Source organism: Saccostrea echinata, unplaced genomic scaffold, assembly GCF_033153115.1.
Source record: "Saccostrea echinata isolate AGI-Se365-2 ecotype Australia unplaced genomic scaffold, CSIRO_AGI_Sech_v1 ptg000002l, whole genome shotgun sequence".
In the NCBI taxonomy this organism is placed as follows: Eukaryota; Metazoa; Mollusca; class Bivalvia; order Ostreida; family Ostreidae; genus Saccostrea; species Saccostrea echinata.
This window is the reverse complement of record NW_026889751.1, coordinates 26041591-26063213: the sequence shown is the minus strand read 5'-3', so window position 1 is coordinate 26063213 and position 21623 is coordinate 26041591. Positions and strand designations below refer to the sequence as shown.

General features: G+C 32.9%; 1 protein-coding gene across 1 annotated transcript; it reads right to left on the bottom strand.

The window, feature by feature from the left end:
- Positions 1-1877: 1877 nt before the first annotated feature.
- On the bottom strand, positions 1878-21564 carry LOC133202032 (potassium channel subfamily K member 13-like). Its single transcript, XM_061337810.1, has 3 exons — positions 20844-21564; positions 5531-6616; positions 1878-3269 (listed from the first exon to the last, which is right to left on the bottom strand). The coding sequence occupies exons 1-2, from the start codon at positions 21202-21204 to the stop codon at positions 5721-5723; spliced, it is 1257 nt and encodes a 418-aa protein (XP_061193794.1). The 5' UTR covers positions 21205-21564; the 3' UTR covers positions 1878-3269; positions 5531-5720.
- Between the last annotated feature and the right edge of the window lie 59 nt (positions 21565-21623).

Genomic DNA, 21623 nt, shown 5'->3' with positions numbered 1-21623 from the left:
TTAATACACCTTTATCTTGCCTGCTAAATTGGCATGAGTAAAGATTTTCAAAGGTGTATTTTCAATACATAACCAACTTTGCCCTTGTTTGGGGTCTGAACCCTGCATCCAGGGGGCATCAACTTCACAAATATGGTAGAGTGCTAAATGTCCAATATAATAATTACAACACTTTGAAGCTAAATATCCTGAAGAACGATATTCAAAAGTATAAAAAAAATTTCAATACGTAACCAACTTAAGCTTGAGCCATAACTTGAATCAAAGGACATGGATTTCACAATTTTGGTGGAATGCTTATGCTCATTATACTATGCAAATAGTTTATGTGCTTGGTGTTCAAGAGGGAAAAAGTATCAAGTGTGAAATAATTTTTCATCATAAGACCAGCTTTGTCCCACCCAGGGCCTGAATCATGGTCCCTCAGCGGTCAAGATTTCCGTGATTTGTGTAGGGCGTTGTCTATCCGGGTATACCTGTACTCACACAAACAGGTGCTTGCTAGATGTACGGGAATACACGAGTAAAACAAAAACTGATTTTAAAATATTGCATGAATTTAAATTGTAATGGTTCCATCTATTATGTAATTATTATACAAAATAACGCCGTTTCACTTCAATTATGCTGCTTCTTTTTTACATTGTTGCTACTTTTCAAAAGGCGTTATACGGCTTTTTTAAAATGCAAGAATCCCTTTTCAAAAGGCGTACTACCTCCTTTTATCTTCCCGTTATAACGCCTTTTCAAAAGGCGTAATAATGCCTTTTTCACCTCATTGCACTTTCTGAAAGTCATATTAATGCCTTCTCTCGCGTTTTTACATCTTTTCACTTGGCATAATTACACTTTTACACCTTCTCATTCTGCGTTATAAAATCTTTTAAACACCCCCCCCCCTCCCCGTTGTTTGATCCTTATGGTCTTTGCTTCAAAATACTCTAGAATGCTATAAAATGTTGTGTTGGTAGAGCAGCAAGCATAAGTAAATACATAGATCAGCGGAATAAAGAAATATCTGTTGGTCTTGATTATGTGTCGCTTCTCCTCTTTTTTTTTTCAATTTCATTTTTGCTTTGCTGATTGGAAGAAATTACAAATTAAAATTACAACCTAAGTAATTTGCTCTTCTTGCCGTAATGTCTAGTATTTCCATTAACCCAGTTAATAATAACAGGAATATACAATCTCAGATCGACAAATACATGTATTTGTGGGCCTTGAAAGATTACTTCATTGTTCTCGATCCAATGCAAGATTAAAAATTTCGATGAAACTTTATTTTTAATTTTCTTCAAAAGCACAATTTTCCGTTGACAGAATAAAAACTTATAAACATTGAAATGAAATATGAAGATAACAAACAGTATTCAATCTTGAAAGTCCAATGAAACGATACAATTTTGGAGCAGAGCAAACACAGACCTCAAAATTAAGAGGTGGGATCAGATGCCATGGAGGAGTGCGCATCCCATGCCGACCGGTAACACCCGCCGTGTGCTCCTTGTCATGATCGAAAAAAAAAACCCGGAAAAATCCCTAGACAGTTCAGTGTATAATTAATGGCCTAACAATTAGTATGAAAAACGTCAGTCAGCATTTGACTCAATGATAGATATCAATTTCAATAAAATAAAATGTCAATAATATATATATATATATATATATATATATATATATATATATATATATATATATATATATATATATATATATATATATATATATATATATATATAAGATTTTTTCTTTTATGTTACAATAACTATAAGCTCAGTCTTATTTTCCATTGTATCCAAGTAACAATGTACAAGAGATGAACCATTGATCAAATCTTGTTACTGTCAATATTAACACATGTAAAGAATATGTTTTGTGAAAGACATTTTATTTGACATAAGTCATGCAATTCAGCAATTTAAATACACAGTGGTGAATATATAACAGTATAAAAGTAGCAACATAGTTAACAGCGTATAATACTTAATATAATATGAGACAGTGTACATATAAACATTCATTTGATTCCATTCACGATATCTTCTTTGAAAACAATGCAAACATTTTGTAGAGCAGTGCTAAATCTTAAATAAAGTAAGATCGAGCCCTAAAGAGGGTTTTTAATGGAAGATATTGCAAGCATAGAGCACAAATGAATAAATAATGTAATTTTTGTATAGAGTACAAAATTCAAACAGTAGTAGAATTTGTATATGAGGATAAATGTTAACAACTATTATAAGAAATAAATATGAAATCGGATGTAAGAAAATTTTGAAAAAAGAAAAAAACATTGAGGAGTTAGGTATAAACAAATGCCTTACAGGTTCGTTTCTACAATTTGTTGCCAAAAATAGTTTTTGGGAAAAAAAGGTGGAAAATAATCCTCGATTTGTGGGATTATAAAAAGAGAGACAAAATCCTATCAATCAGTTCTTTTGATGAGGTCCACATTACATATAAACTGAATGAGGACCAAGTTATGTGGTCAATTGCTATATTTTTTCACGTTACAAATATTTTTAGCACAGATGTAATTACATATTGGCTAAACTATCAAAGAAATTTTTTTAAAGTCACTTTTTCGCATATGACCCATGTTTTAAATTAGAAATTGATAAAAGGATACTTAACTTAATCCAGTTTCTAAAAGGTTTTCTAAATGTGTGGACATTCATAAATTATTCCTAACCCAAAAAGTGTATTACGTGTTGAAAAAAAATTACTTGTTTAGTGATCGAGTGCATAAATACAAAAAATAATTATCTTGGCATTATTAGTACTCGTATCAATTTTCTTTCTTTTTTATGTTTACAACAACATATAGCACTTGTTTATATTTTATAAAAGAGCCTAAAAGTAGCTTAGTCTATCACCTTAAAGTCACTAAATTACATGTAAAGGCTCAAGGTAAAACTTCTTCGGCTCCTAAATACGATGTTTACTCAATTGTACTTTAATGAAAAGTAAGACATATTTAATGAATTCAACCAACAACTGTTTTTAAAGTTTCATTTATAATATCAAATTAATCGAATTTACGGAAAATGTACAAACCACTCCAAAATGTCTAATTCAGTATCACGTACACTCTACAGTAATAATATTCCCTTTCTTACATCACTTTTTCAACTTTCATTCTATTATAACAATACTTTTTCTTCAGAATCAAGCAACGATTAAAACAAGAATTAAAAAGAATACATAACATGACTTGGTATTGTCCAGGAGGCTGTGCAGTCAGTCCGTTCTGGTGAGTGATGAATTCTCTGTAAAAAGAAAGAAAAAAGATTGTATATAATATAACTATATAGTATTTAAATTAACCCCCCTCCCTCTCTCTGAAAACAATATACATATGTATGTGTCCTGGGAACACGCAGCTTAAGGGATGGCTACAAACATATCATTTAGCTTGATTTGTAAGAAAATCCGTCAACATCCAGAGTGTTGACGTAGACCTAGCCGTGCCTTTGTTTGTTATGAATCCATGACGATTCTCTGAAATTAACTCTCGACAACCAGATACTGTTTCTAAGCAAAGCCGTATAACATGATTAAAATTCCTGCTGTAATGTTCTTAGCGCACGCTAGCGATACAGCTTAACGACAACTACGGGTATCTGCTGTATACAACAACAAGGAATAACTTTGAATTATAACGGTATTAAGATTTCTGTCGCCTTTAATTATTTGATGGTAGTTTTCAAAATCAATAAAAAATCTGCTTTTCAGATTTGTGATTAAGTGGATGTCTACAGGTCATTATCAGGACTGATATTGTATATAAAACTTTCTATAAATATATCGGTTAAATAAATTCTTGCATAATTATAATTATGCAAATAGAACACGAGGGATTCCTAAAATAAACCTGCTTTCCAATATTTATTGTCTTTTGTGGGTCGTTTAAGTTATGACTAAACAGCAAGCTAAAATTTTTGCAGGGAAATTTTTTTTTCTCTTTTATAGACTTCTAATGCATAATTCATGATTGCAATTCACGAAAAGGAAGAAAATCTCCTTGCCTTACGAAATTATATTAAAACAATTTGTCTCAGCTGTCATCTACCACTTGTACAACATTTGTCAAAACAAATGTAATTGTAACGTAATGGAGTAATGCAGCACCAACCGACCTAAGACATTTTCCAAGAAACGTAAAAATCGTTAATTTTACAGAATAATTTGACACGTTTTCTGGTACGGAAAGATATTTGACAGAAGAAATTGCGACTATTACGAATGATTTTGTTGACTAGATAACTTCATTTCTTTTACACAGTTTTGAATGTTGAGGGATTGCTTCCGCGTCAAAAATAATAAAATGTTATCGACATAAAGTTCAGTTAATCCAGAGAGAGAGAGAGAGAGAGAGAGAGAGAGAGAGAGAGAGAGAGAGATGAAGTTAATTTGACTATCCACTACATATATGTTATTGCAAATTTATGGTGTTTTGCTGCACGTAATGATAGTTGCACAAAGAGAATCTTTCCATAGCTACCCGGTAGTTTACACGTTAATGGACGTTGCCTACATCCGAAAAGGATTTGAGTTTTTGTATATTCTTTAACTTCAGCAACCATGGTAGTTTTTTCAGCGCACCTCCTCAAAAAATACACATCTATTTTTCTTTAAAAAAAACTATTATTGTTATTTTTTTTCTCCAACCAAAAACAAAAACAAAAAATAAATAAATTAAATGATAAAATAAAAACAAAAAAGCACCAACCCCCTCCCCCCCCCAAAAAAAAAAAACAAAACAAAAACAAACAAACAAAACAATACAAAGCCAAAAAGAACTTTAAAAAAAGGAAAATAATACTGAAAGATGGCCAGAAAAAAAAAGAAATAAAGAAAACCCAAAAAACTAAGCTAAAGATGAAAAAAGGATGCAGGTGTTTAATAAAGCACTTGTGAGCGTGTGGTGTAAATCGACAAATTGACCCATGTATTTTATTACAATCGTTTGTTACTATTGACCAGACCCTTAATGTTAGGCTACATGGACTATGCAGATGGCATCAATACTAAGTCTGTAATTTTATACCAAGCTTGTGGCATAAACGCAATGTCGTAAAGATCTCATGTAAATAACCTCCATTTCTTGCGATCCATACTTAGTATTTCATCGCAACCGTTGACATTTACCGAGTTCTTTCAGATTGAGAAATCCATTATTGATAAAATTAACAAAATAATTAAGAGTCAATGCCTTAACAAAGACATACTTCATTGCGTGTGATTCAGTAATGATTATAGTAATTACAATGTTTCAGTATGGACAAGTTTATCATGCATCTGTTTGTCAAGTCAAGTGAGGTTCGATATTTTTAAATTATATGAACAAATGTCAGCCTCGTTTTTGACAGAACGAAATATGGAAATTAACTTCGATTTCAAATAACAAAATGCATAACCAATCAATACTTATTATGCAGTTTACTTTGAGAAATCAATCTGGAAGATATGAATACAGAATTGTAACAGTTTGCTGGAGAATCAACAATGAAACTTGATTTTGTCTTACCTCAAGTAATTCGACTGTTTTGTTAAAAAACAGTAAATAACTGTCGTTGTTGAAGAAGAAGACATCGAATAATTGCAACAAAAAAAGTCATGCCTGTCGCCTTTCGGACAATTTTATCACAGTTCGCAATTTTTGACAAATCAATAATGTAATTTTCCAGATTGTCAGAAAAAAACGTATCGTTTGTTTATCATACTTCGTCTTGGCCCAATTTTCGGTCTAAAATAGCCAATGGACCCACCGGTCCCTGAAAGCCACCACCATTAGAAACCCCACCTCTTTGTGATGTTTCCCATAACTGCTTTTGCATCATTGCAAGCGAGATTTTGTTTGCATTTAGGAAATCGCGCATGGAAATCATTTCGTCTGAGTTTCTTCGTCCTTCAGAGTCACTGTCGGTTTCAACAGTCACACTGTGGGCTTTCGTTGATCCATTTGATTTTGAATGTCGATGTAGATGACCTGGCGTTATTGCATTTCGACGCCCATTTGTAGGCTTCTTTATCCGACGCCTACAGCGACAATTCATCTTTTGAATGAGCCAATTTAAAAATTGTTTTATCACTATGGACGTCACGTTGAATAAACTGTATATACAACAGCATCCTATCACAATGAAGATAAAATTCCCGATTCGGTATAACTCTACATTATCATACTCTGCTTTCTGACTGACAACCAAATCACCGAATCCAATTGTGGCAAAGGCCACGAAACAAAAATATATTGCATCGAAGTAGGTCCAGTTTTCTACGGGCTGGTACATGGCGGACGCACAACAGGCCACTACAACGGCCCCCAATAGGAGGATAAGCATAACCCAATACACAGATGGTTTCCACGTGTCAAGGTGGTCATCGTCTGAAGTTTGAGATGACCGTCTGTCTCTGGAGTCACGTGATCCATCACCACCGGATTTTCTCCTTAGTTTACGTTCATGGACAGAGCGAAGGATGTAAGCTAAGAACGTAATGATCCTTTCCAGAAAAAGGTTGAAAAACAAAATAGCACTAGCACAACCAAAGAATCCGTAAAAGATGAGCACAACTTTTCCAGGAACTGTTCTTGGGGTTGTCATTCCGAATCCTACAAAAATTATCAGATTATTCATTACCAGGCATTTATGTAGCATGAAATGACTTACATCAACTTTGATATTTAAAGTTTAGGGTATACAGCACTGCAAATATCTATGTTACATTCGTATCAAATATGAAATTACAAACAATAGTAAACATTTATGTGTTTATTTATTAGTGATCTGGAAATATTATGGGGTCTTAACCAGATTCTTCGTTTTCTTAAAAAATATTCCAGCATTAATGGACTTAATAGTCATAAAATATGTCTACAGAAACCCTCTAGATATCATTTTATTTATCATTTGAAATGGTAAGTGGCATTATTGTGATAAGAGTGTGACAAGAATTCCAAATCATTTTGCGTAGCACAACGCCTGTTAAAAGCACAGAGTAGTTGATTCTTGTATGGATTATCGAACACTACTTAGCATTAATGACCACGAATTCCATCTTTTTCTGAATTACGTGTTCAGAATTTAATGCAAAAAGACAAAAAAAAAATCCGATGTTGAAAGAACCCAGACGATGTTGAAGAGTTAGCATGTCCTCTTATCTCGGCATCGAAGACGATGTATGGCAAAGAGCTATTTAAGCTGATTCTAAGACTATTCTTGTCTAAATGTATGCCATGAATACTACATATCTGATATAGCTGAAAAACACCAACGACGAAGAATCTTTCGCTAAGCACATTCACAAGGAAACAATTCTGTACTGAACTAACTTCGTTGTTGACGGTGATTTACGACGTGTATCGTATTTAATGTAATTTTTGTGATAACACTGATGCTATCATTCGGACCAAATGAACAATAATCAAGCTTGGGAAATATGCTTTGGGACATTTGCTACACATCAGAGACTGCAGAATCAGATACAACGAACTTTTAAAGGAGAGAGTGTTACATGTTTTGCCTAGAAAGTAACCCAATGGGAGCACATAGAAAATACCCCCTCTTGACCTGTAGAACTGCATACTTCACAAAACCCTAAATTTGAAGGGCAGCATATTTCCGATACAAGTTTCTTGATCCGCAATATTTAAGATATGTTACATCAATCTATAAATTTCACAATAGCATGTTGCATGACTTCAGCCCAAGGATACAATGTATTGTTTACGTTATGTGCAACATGAAACTGCCAAAACATGTCAATAGCATATCGACATATCTCATTTTTGAGGTGTATTTTTGTATTACTTATAAAAAGACATATTCACAAATAAATATTTACAAATTAACTGTTCGATAATAATGCTTTAGTTTTCCTTCGACAGTTTTTTTCAATCACAAAAAAATTACGAAATCATATGATTTTTGTTTGATTATTGTGAATATATAGATTGTAATATTTTTCACAGGATATTAAAAAAACAAGCTTCCATACATGCAACTTGTCCATAATCTTGTCTTATGCGCCCACAAACTTAGTAATATTCCTAGTTTTTGACGTATTTGTATTCGACATATCAAATATCAACTATATATTTGGTTCAGGTTATTAATTTTGTTTTTAGATTTGAACATTTTACATTCGATTTCTGAAAGAAATTTTCTTCTTCTGTCTGAATGATGTACATACAATACAAATGCAATTGTTTCACTTAATAAAAACTCTAAATTGGATGTTTTTACTTTATCACATCCATTCCAAAAATATAAATTGGGTGCAAAATTTTGGCATTTTGTTTGCTCACAGGTATACCAATAATTCTGTCGAACTTTATTTGGCGGACATGGAGTTCAATGACTTTGCAGAGGGAGGAACTTTATTTTTAAGTCCAGTTTTCCTTATGTTGGAATCCCAATAAATCCCGATTTACGCAAGAGTTTAGGCAAAACCAAAACGAAAGTATATTATTTAAAAAGACTCATTCAAGTCATATTTCTTGCCCTCTTTACATTATGCGAGGGTACAAATTTACCAAATCTCTAAAATAAACCAAATTTAGATCCTCTATACGGTATTTTATTTTGTTTTAAATATTGGTCTAGAATTGAAGAAACCAGAGTTTCATTCTAGAATATACATGTATTTACATTACGATTAATGGGAATGAACAAGGATTAACCATTAAAACAGGAAACAGGTAAGAAAAACAAAGCATTATTAACAAAAGAATTGTTTTATTTACAATGAAGCAATACAAGAAAATTATGAATATTTCTGCATGTATGTTCGATTTCGTCAAAAACTGGCATCATGAAGAGGAACTTTGTTGCTTGGAAATGAGACTAACTGTGGTATGTTTTTGTACTAAAACATTATTATACTTCCTAGTTACTTCGACATATCCATAGTATTCGAGATATCCGTGTTCGAGATAACGAAGTTCAACTGTACTTTGCAGTATTTCGGTTATGCAATAAGTCATCGTTCCACATAAGATTGATGCATCGGCGATCATCTTCCTTCTCTTTTAAGTTTCCACTGCACCCTTTTTTACAGCGATTAATCATTCTTGATCGGATGGAAAAGATTCTGTTGAGAAATAAATAACAAACCGGCATCTTTTCTACGTGTTGTTAGGACTTTTACACTCCTTCCTCACGAGACAAAGGATTGGGAAGACTTACATTTCGGATGAAGAGTTTCTAGATCTTTTCACAGAAACATAACAGAAAAATTCAATACAACTTGACAAAATTCAGGAAAAAGAAATGGAAATGAAGAAATGTAATTCGATAACGTTTTCATGGTCCCACGATACCTCATGTAGATAATGGCAAGGAAAATAAAAACACAGGTTACTCCAATGGTACCGGATAAAGAAAGAGCAAGAATTGATATCAGAGAAAACATTCCAGGTGCACTAATTGGAGATATAAGCTTTGTCTGAGAACCTCTAGAAAAAAAGCATCTAAGACAGCAGATTCATTTAAAAACCAAAAAAAAAAAAAAAAAAAAAAAACAGAGGAAAGATCTTTGAAGTAAAAATAGACTGAGAAAGAAAGAAAAAAAAACATCGAATTGAGCAAAAAGTACAGACTTCAACATTTTTGAACAAGAATTTGAATTATTATGACAATGGCATTTTCAAATGACACAATGACAAAAATATTATCCTTGTTCAGTGTACTAGTACTTTCTAACCATGTGGCTTTGGAAAAATAAAAAAAAAAGATAATAATACTAAAAATACCAGATCGTGAAAATGAGAGTCCACCTTTGACAGCACAAAAATCGCTGGGTGTTGTCGACTTTCGTAGCTGTCTAGATGGTCTCAAATCTATATAGACATGAATGTAAATTTAACTTATTATAAACCCTGGAAAAGTTTAGACTGATAATTTTTTAAATAAACTTTCTTTTCAATGGCGTTGATGTTTCATCTACAAAGTAAGAACCGCATTGTTTTTATCTCGATGATTCGAAAATGGGATACATAATGCCTATGGCGATTCCAACAGGGTCCCAGCTAATCGATACACTTACACTAAACGAACCACATTTCTGACAAGAAGAGAGTCATTTTCTTTAAATCTTTTTGGGTTAGATAATATTATTTTGAGGATTATTCAGATCAATTGTGCAGAAATATTCGAGCAAAGTACTTGCAATATCTAAGTCAAAAAGAATTAGTTCTTGTACCTTTGTATCCATATCATTCATTGGAAAAATATCTGATCAAATTCACCTACTGACAAAAACCGCTTTGTCTCCTTTTGCCAGACGGCTGTGAGGAGCGATAACAAAAATATATGTAATGCTTATGATAATATAAAAAAATCTATCGTAAGAAAAAGCATTTTTTGAGGCATTGTGTAATCGTTGATAGTGTTCAAATGCGTTAAAATAAAATCTGCTTGATGGAATTTTTTGCCACACCTTTTGTCAATTTGTTTGATTTCGATATGGAATAAGTACAATGTATGCTGGTTTAAGGTAATTAGAATCATACCACTACCCCTCCTCCCCAACACACTGACACAACGATGCAACGACCGAGTTGTATGTTTTGGTGACTACATACTAGTATTCAGCTTCTAATTATATTAGAAATTGACTAAATGGCATAAAGCAGTTCCATCTATTGGTTTAGCATCTGTCTTTTGGGCCTCTGTCCAGCAGCTACCAGATTCAAAATGACTGATCATAATGAAGCAAGTTTCAAAAAGCGGCAAGCTGGGATGTTAACTCAAAAATATCTTTGATCCGCTCAAATAGATCGCTATATCATCAAAGATCTAAATCTTATTTTAATCAGATTGAGATTCCTTCTCAACAACTCAATTCTAATTTGCTTTTTTAAATATTTAGCAAAAATTATCAGTATATGAAATATGGATAAATTTCAACAAGTTAAATTACTGCAAACTTTAGCACTGATTTTCTTTCTTACAAGGGAAGAGGAAAGATTTCTTGAAAATAACATTAAAATACAGCCTTTGTCTTAACAATTCCATCAAAAATGAATGAAAGAAAATCAAAAGGAAAATGATAAGAAGATCCAAAATTTTAATTTCCTTTTGTATTGGCGAAACGAATCAGCTTTCACTGGAATAGATTGCTTTAAGTTTTTACATTAAATGCAGTGGTTTAGGCTAGATTAGCAATGAAAAAGCAAACACAGGGAAAGTCAGGTGTTTATTAGCAGTCTTTGTATGATGTATTAAAGCATGTCATTAGAAATTTATTTAATGGGTTTTAAGTCTGTTTAGATCAAAGACAACTTGAGTAACTGAGAGATTCGATTGACGGAGAACAAGCCTCACATGACACGGCCATTAAAACACTAAACGGTTTTAAACATGCTTTCAACTACTCTGTATAAATGAATATAAAATACATTTTCACCCTTCTATGGTTATAATACTAAAATCAACTTTAACCACGTATTGTAATATTTCAAACATACAATAGTATTTGCAGTAGATTGACAAAGTATTTAAGGTCATACACAACATACAGGATCATGTACCTAACAATGTACCTCACATACTGATAATTTTCCATGATATTCTTAAAGCCATAGTAACATCAAATTTTCATAGACAAAATATCCGTATTGATTACCAAGGGTTTCGAACAGATATCGATTGATGAAAATTCTTGTGTTATCCAAAGAAAAAGATGTCAAAATATAGTTCTATATGGTTTTTCATAAAATTAGTTTTAAAAGAGGTGTACAGCATCATTTGGCATTATAAAAATCGCACAAAGGTCCTTCTATTATTGGAACTTCTAAATTTTAACCATACATGAAGCTATGCAAGTTTGCAGAACAAGTTAAGTAATGTAAGTAAAGATATAGAAAAGAAAGTAAAAAATTTCCGAGGAACTGTAGCTGAATTATTTAATTACTCAAGACATCAGCATCAGAAGACACAGGGAAGTGGTTAAATACGTTATATCACGTTAAATTACGGCGTGTACAATTCGTTACTTCCATAGAAACAATTAATATAAGCGAGAACTTGGATCAATGTACCGAAAGAAACAAAATAAAATGTCTCGCTTGGTCTCTTAGGATTAATTCCCGGTGTTCATCTGGGCTATTATCCAAATTGTCTGTGTGTGCGTTTATTGAAAATAAAGAGCATCGACATCCGTTCTCAGTGCCATTATCACCTAATGGGGTTTCTACCGAAGAATAGCTTTAGACTTTCTTCCAAAAGGAAATCGGCAGGATATGTAGCTCATGTTTAGACAAGAGATAGCAGAGAAAAGATTTCCTGTCATCGGGGGGTTGAGTTTTCTACTGTGAGGCAAGTCGCTAATCGTCGTGTACACAGCTGCAAATGTATGTTTCTTTGTAAAGCATCGTAGGAATTACAGCGTTAAAAAGATTTTATACTTTCTAGTACATACGTATTTAGTTCAGAATTTTTTTTTATCTTAACTTCCTTTTATGAACTGATTAAATGCACATTTGGGAAATTATTGCTGCTAAACAAAGGTGCAAGCAAAAGATATGATGAATTATGCAATTTTATTAAAGTGTTTTTGAAAAAGGTAAAGATAGCGAACAGTGATCGGTCTAAAAAAAATCCATAAACAATACAAATATATGAAGAGGATATAAAACACGGACCCCTGGAAATTCCAGAGGTGGGATCAGGTGCCAAGGAGGAGTAAGCTTTACTAATGCAGCCGGACAACAATCCCGATTGAAACGCATTCTTAAAAAATTAGGTAGAATTTACGGTGGAAAAAGAAGACTTTGGTAAAAACATGCCAACAGCTAAGAAAAGGCATGTGGATGACACAATACTGGGAATGGTACTCAATTCCAGAAACGTTCTGTGAAAATATTATCATTGCAAACCTAGTTGACATTAAGGTTGTTATTCTAGCAAAAGGGGCAGTAACTCTACATATTAAAAAAGAAAATATCAATCATGAATATGAAAACTACAATTAAATTGCAAAGTTCATCATATCTTGTGCTTGCACCTTTGTTCAGAAGTGATATTTCCAAAAATGTACATTTAATAAGTTCACAAAAACATATTAGGTTAATAAGGTCTTTGAGCTGTATATCTTTACAGATAATCAGATGCAACAGTATGTATTTATTTATTTATCTATCTATCTATTTATTTCTGAAACGGTAGCGCGCTCGCTCCGTGATCGAAAGGTCGATGAAAAATAGGTAGCAACTGTTCCTTCGCCAAACGCTCGGCACTTTGAAGTGAAAGTTGTGGGTCCTTCGGATGAGACATTAAAAACCGAGGCTCTGTGTCACGGTAGATGTCGGCACGATAAAGAACCCTCATTGTTCAATGGCCCTGAGTGCCGAGTAAAGGTCTAAATTCGAAGCTCTTCATCGGTATATGGTGACGTCTCTATATGAGTGAAAAATTCTCGAACGGGACGTAAAACAACATACAATCAATCAATCTATTCATTTCTTTAGTTTTCTTTAAATATAAATAGGTTGATCATGTGTTTAAAACTTTCGTCCAGAAAATCTCAAGATTTTTTTGTGAGAACGTACGTATATGGTAAACCAACTATTATTCGCGACACCTTTTATTCGGCATTCTTCAGCCTGGAATCTATCTGCGACTACTAAAGTTCGCGACTGAAGCAACATTCTAAATAAATGCATAGGTGAATAATTGGTTTGCGACGATAAAAATTTGCGAATGAATGAAGGTCGCAGAACTCGCGGATATTTCTCGCTCGCGAGTAAAAGTTGATTTGCAGCATAGTTATAATTCTTAACTGAAGAGATTCCTTTGCGTATAAAGTATTTTTCTGGAATAGAGTATTAATAACAAGTTTCCTTTTATAAACATTTGAAATGTACAATAGCTGTAAGAGAGTCTGATTTTGTGCTTGTAAAAATAAAATCTATATAATAATAACAGTAAATTCATATTAAATAAACTCAAAAAACAAAATGATTACAATAATTGTAAGAAGCTCTACAGTTTCTACAATAAAAGTCACTGTGATTACAAAATAATCCACAATTGTTACACTAAATCCACAGAAACTTCACAGTTATCGCAATAAAATCCACAATAATGAACACAATATGAGTACCACAGGTAATAATTAAACCAAATGTAATAAAAATAAAAATCACATGTGATTACAATTAAATCCACATTGATCACCATTTATAAAACAAGCATAGGAGACTCTTTATTTATCTCAAATGCTAATGATTTACTGTGGTTCCATTAATTTTTTTTGGAAGGGAATGTCGTGGTTTTTATATCCCTATTAAAATTTGTAGTTCGTTGATTACCTTGGTCTGAATCAACCACGAAATCAAAGAACAAAAAACACACCAAAGGAATTTTAAGTTTTCAATTTTTTTTGGCTTACTTTACAATAAGTGCCATAGAAGGCATCCTTCAACCTCAGAAGGGATTTGAGAGTATAATAAAAACTGCATGATTCACATGTTTGAGATTAACTATGCAGATCATATTTGAATTTCCTTCGAAACACATCTCATATTTATAAATACAATACGTTTAATATGCACCGTATATGAACCCGACTTGTTATACACGACATCTCGTTTGTCTAATTAGAAAAAGGTATTTTTAACCTATTATTTTCTGCTTTCTTCTTTCTAAAGATTATTCCAATTATCCTTTGTCGTTAGTGACGATGAATATACCAAATGTTAGATGATTATGAAATTAGTACTGAAACATAGTACCTCCGAGTTTTGATTTATAACATTAAAGCAATATACGAACCACAGGTTAATAATTCTCTGTAATTTTGAATCTGATCTTTATTCAGGTGTATGAGGATAGATGTATCTTTACATTCAAAAGCTGAATTTCAAACCGTAAAGCCTTCATGTTTAAAAGGTATTACTGCATAAGGTATATATATATATATATATATATATATATATATATATATATATATATATATATATATATATAGAGAGAGAGAGAGAGAGAGAGAGAGAGAGAGAGAGAGAGAGGGATATCTATATTGTGTGATATGTTATGTTTTATCCAAAGAGTTGAAAAGGTGTGTATTCGGTAGAGCGCTTGCTCCGTGATCGGGAGGTCGTGTGTTCGAATCACGGCCGCGACTGTCCTAAGTCGTTAAAAAAAATAGCAACTGTTCCTTCGCCAAGTGCTCAGGCACTTTGAAGTGAAAGTTGCGGGTCCTTTGGATGAAACCTTAAAAACCGAGGCCGCGTGTCACGGTAGGCGTAAGCACGAAAAAGAACACTCACTGCTCTGATTACCGAGTATAGGTCTAGATTTGAAGCCCTTCACCGGTATTAGGTGACGTCTCTATATGAGTGAAAAATTCTCGAACGGGAGTTAAAAAATACATAAAATCAATAAATCAATCTCATACGATTCTTGTTTCGTAACAAAACTTTGAGAAAACTCCTCTAAAACTATGTTGATTGATTTCTACCAAAATCGACGACGTGTAAATTAATGACGTCGCGCTGTTGACATTGACATGCCAAAAGAAAGTCTAACGTTATCTGTAGATGCAAAATACGAAATCTTGGAATAAAATCTGCTGCGTCTTTTAAAATATATGTGACAATCTTTTGGAGATATTCATTTTAATACAAATTTTTGACTAGAAGTTGTACAGTGTTGTAAGGACCGAGGAATTATGAATCCTATTTTGAAATCATTTTGTGTAACCTTACAGCGACAGCCCTAGATTAGGCCTAAGTTTCCCATGAGAAATATGGGGGGGGGGGGAGATAACATCCGCTATCGCAGTAGCCAGTTAAAAAAAAAAACATTTTTCATTGAGATAAAATGAGTCTTGTTTTTTTTACGAACATTTTTGCTCATTAACATTCATTTGTTAACGCAAGAACGTTCACAAATAGAAGTTTCGATAAATGTACATCTTGAAGCGAGAGGTTTTGTCAAATCCGGAAGCGCTATTGTTAAAGCATACACATGGATAAAGTATATGTTTATCTTATGGGTAGTATCCACCGCACGTATGGAATATATACATATATATGCCCTACAATAGGTAGGCATCGGCATTAATCCATTACATTTTTGGATAAAAATATTCACGAATTTCGATATAATATTTAGTGATTTAGCACAACAAGGAAGTTCTACTGAATTCTAGTAAATTATCTTTTTTCTTTCTTCTTTTTTTTTTATCAAAAACGCCAAACTATGCTAAGGTGAATCGATATGCTTTTATGCATAATATGTCATTACACGCTTTTAAAAGGTTTGCCTCTATACATTACCCTTGTTTTTACTAATAAATGATGTACAAATTGCATTTAATACCTCACGGATTAGTCCGAGTACAAAGACAAGCAACCTGCAATGATTTTAGTAGAACATCATTTGATTTGTCGAAGCGAACGCTTTACGGCACCTTGTGGGTATCCTCCGAGACGCCACGGCATTTAAAACAGTTCATTAAATCAGTGAATAATTGTACCAAGTAATCAATAAACATTCTATCAAGACCTTTACTGAAGGTCGTGAAATTATCTCTGTTTCAAAGACTAGTGGTGAATTTATTGTTTACAATTCATGACCAACATTTGAGAAGTGTCATCAAAAAAGTCTTTTTTATAATCATTGAATTTAGTATGTTATAACAAAAAGTGGATGCCATTTCAGTAGAACGGCGGAAAATAGAAGTTCTAGTACAGAGAGAATATCCTTTTTGAAAACATGTAATACTTTGAAAGACTATCACGGTTTCAAGAACACCAAAATACATACAGACATGGCAATATCTCACGTTCAATGTTAGAATGATCCATAGAAAATACACTTGACATACTTATGTTTGTTATACTGTCTGAAGGCTGAGATTAAAGGTGCAGTGTAATTAAGAAATTGCTGCCTAGTCTTTTGGGGTTATGAAGGCGAGCCCGCTATCAATAAATTATCTCACTTTTTCAACACTCGTTGATGTTTTTGGCATACCCGAAAAACAAACTAGGCAGAGATTCCTTTCATTTACATATACATGCATATATGTGAAACATAAATATAAATAAAAATGCTTTCAAATAGATTTAAAATACACGAGACATTCTTAGTTTAATTTCCAAAGTTCCCGCCCACTGACTTCAGACACAAAGTCAGCCGCCGGAGATTGACATGCAAATTAGGCACTTGACCCCACTTGGCAAAATTTACATTCAGTTGTAAATATCAAGAAATATTTACATTTCTAATTGTTTTCTCTGTGATAACTCTTTGAAAGTTAAGTGAGTTGATCTTTTGATAATTACGTCTGAATGTAAATTTCGCCAAGTGAAAGGTCAGGAGCCTAATATGCATGTCAATCTCTTGTTGCTGGGTTTTTGTCTGACGTCAGTTGGCGGGGACTATGGAAATTAACACGTGAGGCCTTATGTATTTTAAAATCTATAAGACAGATTTTTTATAAAAATTATACTTACAATTTTATTTCACATATTAATGTAAATATAAGGAACCACTGTCTAGTTAGTTGGGTATGCCAGGAAAATCAACGACAGTTGGAAAAGTGACATAATTTATGCAAATTATCCCATGCCCTGGCATACCCAACAAACTAGACAGTGATTCCTTAAATCACCACACTTAACTTTCAGACATCACAATGAAAGTTGGAAATGAAAATAATTGTTGATCAATTTCAACAACAACAACAACAACAACAAATCCAGTGATGTGTCTTTTCACATTACTAAGAAAAACATCTGGGACAAATGTGAATATGATAATTTACTTTAATTTTCTTTGACAGACATTGCATTCGATAGACAATATTAGGGGCTTTTATGAATTGATTGATTAAGAAAATCTGAGTGATGGACAATCTAAATGTAACTGATAAATCCAAGAGGTTATGTTCCTTGCTGAGAGATGTACATCAATCGTTATTCGAAAGAATGAAAATGTGATAGAGCTATGTTTTCATCTTCCAAACAAGCTTAAATGGTAATTTTACTTCAATTTTTTGTTTTCAATATCGGCCTTCTCTCATATTTTACTACATTCCAATATCTGTAGCTAAAATAATAGTGTAACAATTCAAATGAACGATGCGTGGAGAGGAACTAAAAATACATAAAATACATAATTAAACATAAGTACATCATCATCATTAAAAAAAAAATAGTTTCTGTAGGAAATTAAAAAGCGGTGTAAAGAGAAATAATGACCCCCATAGAATAATGAGCGTTGGTCATTATTTCTCGTCCTTACACTGGCATACAAGGTTTGCAATGAAATAATTAAAACTTTTTTTTTTCTTAGCTACTTTATGAAATATGTTTGGTGAAGGGTATAAAAAAGGCAATTACAACACTCGTAAAACTCTTGGGACTAAGCAATAAGGACTGCGCCAGCCATCGACCAAACGGCTCAAGCCAACAAAATTACCATGCATTTATCCTTATTTCACAAACAAAGCATCTGCTTGAAGCACTCCGAGGACGCAATTACTCTTTAAGAACTCTTATCTTGACACATGGAGCTGTTGAAAGGATTAAGGCCTATTGATTTCTGGTCACACGATGAACAAATATCGGAAGTGACTCGAGAAAATGTTAGTTTTGTTGAAAGTCCACAGGAAGTTGCACTTTCAGCGACTTCAAGATGACGATTTCTCTTTTTTTTCAATTTGCATAAGAGTAGTCCATGGAACACGTGTTTACATCTTCAGGTATTCTTTTGAATAGATGAATCTTAAAAAACAAACAACCGGACAGACGAAGTGATAACTATGTGTCCGCCATGCAGCAACGTTAGATGTGGAAAATGCTGTCTCGTTAAAAATAAATTGCATGCTTTCTTAAGTAATTGACTAAAGAATGTCGATTGGCCGACCAACATTAACACAACTCTAGTCCTCAGGAGATGGGATTGCTGTGTCATGATAAGGATGTTAACTTTTATGTTGTAATGAGACGGAAGTTACCAAAACACCATAGGAAAAAAATCGATCTTCTTCTTTTTTTAAGTTTCTTTTTTACTTAGCATTTGTATGTAAATTGAAGTTTCTAATTCAGATTGTTGTGTATGAGTTCTTAGATCAATATCATCCTGTGTTCTGGACTTTAGACATAAAAAAACACTATAATTAGATTTCCTTGGACATAAGATTGAGATAAGATCAAAGAGATTTGGACATGGACGCTATCAAGTACAAGTCTGATTAATCATTGTTTCACATCTTTATCAACGAATAGGGCTTAACAAAAATTTACTATATTTTTAACTATAGTAAAAACTTTGATTTTCTATGAAACTCTACTCTAGAACTGTTTTTAAGTTTTCAAAGCTTAAAATTTCTTTAATTCGATCACAGTAATGTTAAATTTGGAAATGATATGTGAATATACAAGTTATTGTTCCATTTAATATTAAAAAGCGCTTGTATGAATTGGAGAACATAAAATATAACAATCAGAAATCCATAGTAAAATACTTTGATTTACTATAATAGTTAAAAACTTTGATACTATAGTAGACTATAGTTAACTATAGTAAACTGTAGTTAACTATAATATATTTTTGTTAGGGGGTATCCAAAAAATAGAATAAATTAGTCGCTGTTTTACATCTAAATTAACGGATAGGTATTAAAAACAAAAGTACATAAAGTGTATTCATACGTCACATTCATGTAAATTATACAAGCGCTTCTTCATCAGTTTATCCTTTTTATTTCCCCTATGAGTTAAATGAAACATTATTTTTACCGTTTTTCCCCCTTATTTGACATTTATCAATGATGTAAACATTGTTTACATTATAGGAATCTTTTTTACTGGAATCAGGGGGTTGAAGAAGGTGGTAAAATCGTTACAGTATTAAAATGACTTGATTGAGAAGGAAAAGGTGCTGATGCATTTATATTTCACAATTCCTTAAAGTAACTATCGAATTGATGGGCAATAAATAAGAATTTTGTCACTTTGCCATTGTAGTCAACTTAGGGACATTAATTAATTATTCAAATGATATTGACTATATGCGCGTCAGTACGAAAGGGTTTACGGTATTTATGGACAATCCTTAAGGCTTGACTAAACAATTAAGAAATGTCCCATTCTTATAACTGACAATATCTGCAATCATAACTGATGCAGACTCTCAAAGTTAAAAAAAATATCCACAGAAGAAATATTATGGAATATTGGAATTCAGACTCTTTAAGTTAAAAATAACCCAATGTTCAGGGATATTGGGATGACATTGAAATTACTCCTCGTCTATTCGAAGTAACAAGCTAGATAATTATATATTATTATCAGGAGACAAAGACAGTTTTGATGGAAAAAATCGATTTTTAGACAAGGAAAAAAAATATGAAGAAATTTCACAAGTAATAAGCAAATGAGGTATTAAGACCTGTGTGTTTCACAATGTGACTTTCTTTATCAATTGCATTTTCTCATTTTCCTGTTGTACGTTCATTCGTGTCAAATTGACAAGTTATCTCATCTATACAGAATGAGTTCTTTTACTCCCATAATTAGTGAGCAAACTTAAATTAAATCAGATATGTTCTAATTCTTATACCACTTTCTGTGATCTTTTTTATTATCAAACATGGCGACTAACTTTTTCGGTGTTTTCACAATTTTCAATTGGTGTTTATTTTTTCTTGTAATGTTAAATTTTAGAATGACAAAAAAACTTTCATAATTTCATTAGTAAGAGAAATCGAGAATAAAACACTTTTTCCACGGCATGAAATATTGAGAGATTAATACTTTCTAATGTAAAAATTTAATATTTAATTAAATAGGAAAACAGTGAAGGTTTGTAAGGTATTATACCTACCTATTGTAGATATAACAGTTCCCACGAAGTAGAAGGCCCCAGGAAAATCCCATCGCGGTCTTTTGTCATCAACATACCCAGCGGACTCCGCCTCGCCGTGCCTTTTCAGAAGAGCCTCCAAATCTGTTTTGTTGACGCTGGGATTTCGGGCATAAAATTCCGCTAGGTAGCGCTTGTACTCCTCTTTCTCCTTATATTCATTGTCCTGTTCCAGACTCATGAACAAGAATGCCCCCGCAAACATGTAGAGTAGTAGCACTACAAATAGGAGAATAAACCTGGCGTTGTCTTCACGGAGATGGAGCAGGGTGCAGCACCCGTAGTGAGATGGCCGAGTCATGGCTCCACTCAGCAACACCATCTAGATTTAGGCTCCAAGCACATTCTATTTCCCGATTTATTTATTTAAGGTTTTATCACATTTTCATATTTCAACATTTGAAAAAAAAACACGGAAAATATTTATCACTGATTTAAGAAAAATTTCCACACTCCCCGAGATAACATGCTGTCTAAATAAGGAAATATAAACAGAGGAGAGAAAAACGCGTCAACAGGTTTTCTTCTAAATGTATGATTGGTAACCCGCTGATTGTTGTTAAACTATCTGTAGTATTTATTCCACGACAGCTGTGCGATTGGTTTAGATCAATAGATATTAAAAGTTGTACTCCGGGTATCGATTATTTGACACTACTCCATCAGGTAGCTACATCACTAAAGGCAATTCAGAGCAACAAAAGACTCGCTGAAAATCAGCGGAAAATCGCTTTTAACGCT

Coding starts and splice junctions, on each gene's coding strand:
- LOC133202032 (XM_061337810.1), bottom strand. CDS start 21,204: ATGGTGTTGCTGAGTGGAGCCATGACTCGGCCATCTCACTACGGGTGC. Junction 6,617..20,843: donor AACTGTTATATCTACAATAG/GTAGGTATAATA, acceptor TAATTTTTGTAG/GATTCGGAATGACAACCCCA.